Source organism: Haplochromis burtoni, unplaced genomic scaffold (genome assembly GCF_018398535.1).
Source record: "Haplochromis burtoni strain Fernald_Lab_line unplaced genomic scaffold, NCSU_Asbu1 Contig_18, whole genome shotgun sequence".
Classification (NCBI taxonomy): Eukaryota; Metazoa; Chordata; class Actinopteri; order Cichliformes; family Cichlidae; genus Haplochromis; species Haplochromis burtoni.
The window spans coordinates 3002142-3009827 of NW_024582379.1; the positions used below are offsets into that span (position 1 = coordinate 3002142).

The window sequence follows — 7686 nt, forward strand, 5'->3', positions numbered from 1 at the left end:
TTTATAATCCTGTTCCTCACATACAAGGTGTTGAATAATCATTCCCCATCTTAATGACCCTATTGTACCGCATCACCGCTGACAAGCTCTTCATTCTCAGACTGCTGTTTTACTTGTGGTTCATAGAGCATTTAAAAGTAGAATGGGAGGCACAGCCTTCTTCAGCTTTCAGACCCCTCTTCTGTAGAACCAGCTCTCAGTTTGGATTCAGGACACAGACGCCGTCTCTGCTGTTAAGATTAGATTTAAAACTTTAATAAAGTGTATACTTAGGACTGGATCCGGTGACTCTGAATCCTCCCTTAGTTACACTGCAATAGGTGTTGGCTTCTAGGGGATGCATTGAGTGTTTCCTCTTCAGTCACCTTTCTCACTCACTATGTGTTTATACATCTCTCTGCATTTGATTATTAGCTACCGGTATTAAACAATGAATACATATTACCAACTCTGTTATTAGTAATTATGCCACAAACATCAAAGACAAATCCTTATATGGTTGGAACAGAACCATGTAAGGATTTGTCTTATAATAATTTAAAGTTAGACCTAACAACATAAAAAAACAAAAACTAAAGACCATGAGTTATTGATTTTTTTTTTTACCTGTCCCAGTTTCTCCAGTAATGTACAGCATTCATTTGTTGATTATTTATCAAACATAAAATTCTCACCCTTTTATTCTGCTTTTAAAAAAAGAAAAGAAGAAAAAAGATAGTGGTTTATATTTTAAAACAAAGTCGCCAAAAGAAAAACAAAGACTTCTTGTGGAATTCATATTCATTTTCTTTTATATATTTTTTTCTCATTAATGCAGTTGTACTGTGTACTTTTCCAATTTGTTTTGCAGGAAAGTATTTTAAAGAAGAATTAGATAAAGTTAAAAGCGACACCAGCCAGGAAACGGCTCTTTCTTTTTTTTTTTTTTTTTCTGACTCAGGGCTCTGTGGGTTGTCTACTTCGGCTTTCACTGGCTCAGGACTCTGAAATGTGCCGTCCTCGGCTAACAGTGATTCGGGACTCTGAGGGGTGCTGTCATGGGTTCACTGGCTCGGGACTCTGAGGGATGCTTTCCTGGATTTCGGCTGGTTCGGGACTCTGAGGGCTATCGTCCTTAACTTTGTTTCACTGGCTCGGACTCTGAGGGGTTGTGTCTTGGGGTTTCACTGGCTCGGGACTCTGAGGGGTGCTGTCATGGATTTTCACTGGCTCGGGACTCTGAGGGGTGCTTTCCTGGATTTCGGCTGGTTCGGGACTCTGAGGGCTATCGTCCTTAACTTTGACTGGTCCCGGGCTTAATGACAAACCCTCTTGAACTTCCGGTTGATTTTCTTTGCTTAGGGAAGGTTCTTCAGGTTTTATTGAGTCCATTCCTTCATCCGTGTCTTCAGTTTCTGTGTCCGCGTGTGCAGATGTGGATACACTTGGTGAACTTGGTACAGGAGTTTGTGCGGCAGGTGTCTCACAGTCACTGTTAGAGGCCATGTCAGCATTTTCTAGAGCTGCCCAGATCAGTCTCTGCTGCTCCTCCAGTTCCTCCAGTGTCAGGTCATCCTCTGTTCCCTCCCCAGTCTCATCAACCACCACCCAGTCACGCCCTCGCACAGCTGGAGAGCCGTTGGTGGGAGTAAGTGGAGGTGTACCTTTAGGGAGAGGTGGGGGGGTGGGTGTAGCAGGAGGAGTGCCCTGTGGTAAAGGCGGAGGAGAACTAAAGCAAGGAGAGCCAGGAGGCAGTGGTGGCTGGAACTGGAAATCATCAGAGCTGTGAATTTGATGAGGTGTTCCTGGATCTATGAGAAGAAATAAAATAAAATCATCCACAGAGTGCTGACTGTGTATTTTTGTGCAACTGAGCTACAAATACCAAACCAAAACATTGTTTCTGTGAACTCAGCGTGATCTACTCTTGTTAAAAAAGTTATTAATTAGCAATAATCCTGGTAACAATTTACATAGAGCATTGATATACTGGCAGCAGCCAGGTCAACATGTTGGTTCAACAACAGTAAAATGAGAACTACTCATCTTTAGAAGATCCATAGTTTTTACATTCCAACTTAAAAACACAAAGTGAAGTTGGATGGATGGGATCCCAACTCTGGAAATCTAACCATTCAAGGAGAACATGAATGTAGGCTGTGACACCCAGATGTACGGTTACCTGATTCAATATCCATGTCCGAGCTCCTGTCTGGGGTCCGGTCCGGGCTAAACTTACTCCTCTTCCTCAGCTGTGGAGATGAGTCAAATTCATGTCTTCTCTTGCTGGAGGCGGCACCGGGCTGTTGGCAAGAGCAACATGCAATAAGACCAAAAAGCACGACTTTTGTTTTTCCTTTCTTAGCAACATATTTAAGTAGAAATATTGAAATCCTGTGGATTAAATGGAGGTCTGTGCAGTTGGATCAGTGTTGATTCATGCTGTAAAATGCGTAAAGGAGATTTTAAAGGATGGGTCATGTGAACACCATAAACTGTTGCACAGAGCAAAGTAACCTCAAGACAGTAGATTTTGTCCTCGATGAGAACAGTAATGGCTTAAATATCTAATCTATATCTTATTTCTAAGAATGAGCACTAATCTGCTAAATTTTGCTCAAGGTGGTGGCCGATAAAAATTTGGTTGAAGTTGAGAAGCTGCCGTTGCAAGAAGTCAGTAGGGAGCTGGGATACAGACCGTGGGAAAGAAGCTGGACAGGTAGGCTGCATAGTTTTGCTTCATGTGGCTGCTCTGCATTGGAATTGAACCATAATGCAGGAACTCCTGAAGATACAACAGAAATAAAGAAAAAGTGTTATTTAACTTAATAAAAAAGACAGCAAAAAAAAGGTCCCAGCATACTTTAATGGGTTGTCAACCATTTAAACTCCACATTTAATTGAAAATAACACAAAGACAACATTGCAAATTTGGAAACTAAAAATAGTTAATCATTGTTGATGCCAGCAACATTTGTCAAAAAGTCATAAGAAGCTCATATACACCACAGTATAAATTAGCTCTTTTTAAAAATTTAAAAACAAACAAACAAACAAAAAAACAAAAACATTGTACAAATTCATGAGGAAATAAAATATTTTCCCCATTCTTTCCCATTCTGACACCCATACAAACATGGACGCTGTTTTTTTTCTGATAACTACTCAGATGGTCCCTCTCCTCATCAGAATTTAATATTTTTAGTTGTCAGATGACATGACAGGTAGCAGTCGTGTCATTTCTGTGTCCTGTTTACATTTTCAGTCAGTCAGTGATCTCCACTATAAAGCTGTGGATATTGCAGAACCGTCTGTTGGCCTGAGGATCTCAGTCATATATCTATGTGCAGCGATTTTTTTTCTAGATTCACCAAATTATTTTTTGAAATCATCTTTTTTAGATGACAAACACCTCAAATTCCTTCCAATTTCACACTGAGAAAGAACCTTACATTTATTATTATTTTTCCCATGTTTTGGTTTATATTCACACAGTGAAAACCCCAATCAAATCAAAAATGTTTGTGTACTCTGCTGTGTGCCAGAATGCAAAGCATGTCTGGCTACACAAACAAATCGCAACAAAGGGGGAAACAAAGCAGAGTTTGATTTAACCAGACTAGAGAATGTAAATTTAGCTTCACAAGTACTGATCTGTTGCAATTTACCTAAAAATGTGTTGTGTTGAAATTATTCAACAAGATATTTCTAGTCTTTCATTGCCCCTTTCTTATTTTTATGACATCAAATCAACATTTAATGTTGATGGTTTTGAAACAGTACATCACATATTTACTTTTTACTGGATACCAGGCGGTACTGGAGGTCAAACATTTGAAAAGGCAGACTGCAAGACTTACATCTTTCATTTTGTGTGGTGCGGCTACATTGAAACCTGGGAAATCCACCAGTTTGGAAACATCATAAGAGAGGTTTTGTGAATTAGTGTTGTCAGTTACAGTGCCATCACTTGATGCTGTAAGAGAGAAAAAAACAACATCCTCTATAATCTGTGCAGACTGCAGAAGCTTTTATTTTTCTACTTACTCTGTTCAACAAAGAAAACAAATTGTGAAGCTGTTTAGTTCTTTTTCAAACTTACCATTTCCGTCATACAGTGATAAGCCAGAGTTTTCCATCTCTGCCTCTTTGAGCCAACCTGGTGGGTAACCTAGCTGCCTCATGCGATAGATCAGAGGAGGTAGGGTGTTCTCATCAATGCCCAGAGCTGTCAGCAGCTCCTCACTGTTTAACAGCACAACACAGTAAATAAATCAAATGAAAAATTAAAAGACTAAAAATTACACTTGTCTAAGTTGGCATAGAGACCAAAACCATGTGATCTACATGCCAAATATCTTTGGTATAAACTAACTAACGGATGAAGCCTTTGGAGTACGAATGTGAGAGCAAGTCTACCACCAGCATGCAAGAAGCTGAAGCCAAGGATTATGATTCAGAAACTCTGAGTGAGACACTGACAGCTTCTTCTTCATGTAATTAATTTGGTAGAAAAACAGATGTAAACAGAACAAATATTACACTGTCAGACAAAGAACCTGGAAGCTGCTGTGGTTGTAAAATGTTGTAAATACATTACATTTTTAAAATTCAATTGAGAAGTACAGACTTATTTCAACATGAGTACTGAAAAAGGTACTGTTGCAAACATAAACCTTAGGACAATAACGTTGGGCAATTTTCACCCATATGATGAAAAAAGATCACTTAGTGGTCATTTCCAAGGGAATTCATAATCATAATAAAATGTAACGGGTCATTCTTTCCCCTCTTATATCTTATTTTGTTTCTCTCTCCCACGGTTGTCAGTTTGCAGGGAGACTGTGCCTTCACCATTTTTCATTTTTATGATTTTTTTTCCCCCATTAATGATTCCCAAATTTTGAGCCTTTATTTATTTTAAATTGAGTCCCCAGATAACACTTTTTTTTATTTTATGAAATGAGGTACGTTATATATAACCCTGTAAAATATGCACTTTTGCAACATTATGTAATTAAATTAAAATTGTGAGTAAATAAAGATGTGTGGAGAGTAAAAAAAAGTCCTGCCTCATGACTCCAGGCTTGTATTTGGCAAACCGCTCCTCCACTTCATCAGCATGGTATCTCTGGTTACTCTGCATGGCTTGGTTGTTGCTCTGATTGAACTCCTTTCTTCTCTCATTAATTGCAGCCATGTCTTTAGGCTAGGAGAGAAAAAATACATTCTTATATTAAATTATGTTCTGTCCTTGTGTTCATCCTGGATTAACAGATCATTAATGGTACCTTGGGACATTCTCTCAGCTGGTGACTGCTTGAACCACAGTTGAAACACATAGACTTGGGTCTACAGTGAACAGAGCAGAGACAGAATCATTATACATTATAAATTCCACCCAGCACACAAACAAAGAAGAGTTGTAAACAGGAAAAGCTATGGAATTTTTGTAGTCTTACCTTTTGTCTTTCATTTCTATTTCCTGGCCATCAGTTCCAATGACTTGGTTGAAGACTTGCTGATAACTTTGCAGCAATTCAGGAAGCTATAATGCATTTGTCTACACAGCTGTGAATTTTTAAAATTTAATAAATCTGACTACAGCACTTCATAGGCAATAAATGTTTAATTTATTCATGTTAAAGATACGTTGGGACATCCCATCCATCGGTCAGCTGGGGGTTTTCATTTACCAGAGGCTGTCCAAGTTTATCAACACTGAAAGTAGTGAAATATAAGACACTCCCAACAACCTAAAACAAAAACATAACACAATAAGTTACTACTTGTGAGCCTACACATCTCGTTTTCAGTGTGTTTGAATGAGAAATAACAGCATGTGCTCACTTTAAAGGCTTCTGTTGTTGTTCTCACACTACTGGAAGACATCATCTGTGGATCTTCGTCCAAAGCAAAAGCGGAATTCTTTATAGAGGGAGAAATATGTATTTTTAAACAGAAACTTCATTGTGATATTGAAAATATTTACAATAGTAATATACAGTGCTGTGAAAAAGAATTTTCTCCCTTCGTGACTTGTTTTTTTTTTTTGCAGATTTGTCTGTCACATTTACATGTTTCAGATCATGAACGACTTTATAAGACAATGAAAACCTGAGTAAATGCAAAATGCTATTTTTAAAGTTATGTTTCTGATAATGAAGTCAAAAAGAATTTCTAAACTTACCTGTGTAGAAAACTAAAACGCCCTCACCCCTTGCAAATGTAAAATTAATCGTGCCTTTCTGTCTTTGTAGACAGACACATGTATTTAATTTTCAATGATTTATTACAGGTATTTGCCGTATTGTCAGTAACAGACTGGATGTTATTGCCAGCTTGACCCCATTTAATGACAGACTGACAGCATACCAACTTAGTCTTATGGCAACATTAATGGTAGGTTGTAATGACAGGGTTAGCATACCAGCAAAAAAATGTTTTTTGTTGTTTTTTTTGTTTTTTTTACAATATTATCCCATCAGCCTTTTACAGCTTTTATGTCAAAAAGTGATAAATTACAATATGTGCTATTGTAATGTTAAAAAATCTGAACAATGTCATATTTTGAGTGACGTATTGTGGTAATATTCTATCATGTTGAGTCTGGTGATTTTCACCTCTAATAGACACAAAAAACTTCTTCACGGCTCTGTATATTCTAGGTACACACCTGAGGTTTGATGTTAAAGGAGGACCTCTTTTCAACGTCTGGTTTATGGTGCCTCAAAATCACACTGCAGATGCAGTCTTCAATTTCCTGGCGACACGTCCTAGCAGGGTGATTAAAAATTGTCATTCATATGTTGTGAATGGATCTAAACTGAACATGTTGTTAATAAATTACCGTAGATGTAATAATTTCACCAACAAATACGTTCATACATTAAAAACTTACTTAAAATATAAAGAATTCTGACTTACTTTGATATGATGTTGTTTGTATAAAGGACCTGAAGAAGAGGCCCGTCGGTGTTAACATCTTCAACAGTGACGCCGCTGTAGTGTTGGAGGAGGGAAAACATCGCAGGATCACGGTTGGCGAACAGTTTCGTTTCATTTGAAATGATCATTATTGGGTGTCTACTAGTTACCTTGGTCGCGTCAGGAGGCTCATTTTCCTTCGTAATATTTTATGTGGTCTGGGAATTAAAGAAAAATGACAAATTCTGCAGAAAAAGGACTGTTAGAAGTCATTTCTTGGTTGTGTTTTGGTTGCATCCTATGCTAGCAAATTTAAGCTAGTGCTAACAAACTGCCACAAGGATATTCTCCTCAGTGAGTCTCTGGATGTAATCGTCGCACTCCTCCAGCCTGCTCCGGAGCTCGCTCTTCTCGTCCTGCTCTTCATCATCATCTGTGAACCGAATGTGCGTCGTGACCGGGGGAGCAGGCTCATCGAGCTGCTGAAAGAGCTCACTGTCCCCAAAATCAACTTCTGCCATACCTGGCGCTACCCGATCCGTATGCGGAAACACGACATATCGTGCGCATGCGCAAAATGTGATTGCTCCTGATACTTTCACAATAAAACTACTGAACCGTCACGTAACTGATGTACGTAAAACCACTAATTTTATTTGTTTTTAACTTGCATTCACAGCGTAAAGTAACCCTAAATAAAAATATAAATAAATTGGATTACTACATATCTCTGAAGATAAATACAAATAAAAAAAACTCCAGGCTAATAATATTTGAATA

The 7686-nt window shown here is 38.2% G+C and overlaps 1 protein-coding gene across 1 annotated transcript; it reads right to left on the reverse strand.

The window, feature by feature from the left end:
- Window positions 1–1125: 1125 nt before the first annotated feature.
- LOC121814114 (zinc finger CCHC domain-containing protein 8-like) lies at window positions 1126–7474 on the reverse strand. Its single transcript, XM_042218431.1, has 14 exons — window positions 7253–7474; window positions 7077–7119; window positions 6907–6981; window positions 6656–6755; window positions 5830–5907; window positions 5632–5735; window positions 5442–5507; window positions 5271–5331; window positions 5052–5188; window positions 4082–4224; window positions 3840–3955; window positions 2678–2764; window positions 2162–2282; window positions 1126–1790 (listed from the first exon to the last, which is right to left on the reverse strand). The coding sequence occupies exons 1-14, from the start codon at window positions 7425–7427 to the stop codon at window positions 1126–1128; spliced, it is 1971 nt and encodes a 656-aa protein (XP_042074365.1). The 5' UTR covers window positions 7428–7474.
- Between the last annotated feature and the right edge of the window lie 212 nt (window positions 7475–7686).

Coding starts and splice junctions, on each gene's coding strand:
- LOC121814114 (XM_042218431.1), bottom strand. CDS start 7,427: ATGGCAGAAGTTGATTTTGGGGACAGTGAGCTCTTTCAGCAGCTCGAT. Junction 6,756..6,906: donor ACAAACAACATCATATCAAA/GTAAGTCAGAAT, acceptor TCACCCTGCTAG/GACGTGTCGCCAGGAAATTG. Junction 5,189..5,270: donor AGCTGAGAGAATGTCCCAAG/GTACCATTAATG, acceptor TTTCTCTCCTAG/CCTAAAGACATGGCTGCAAT.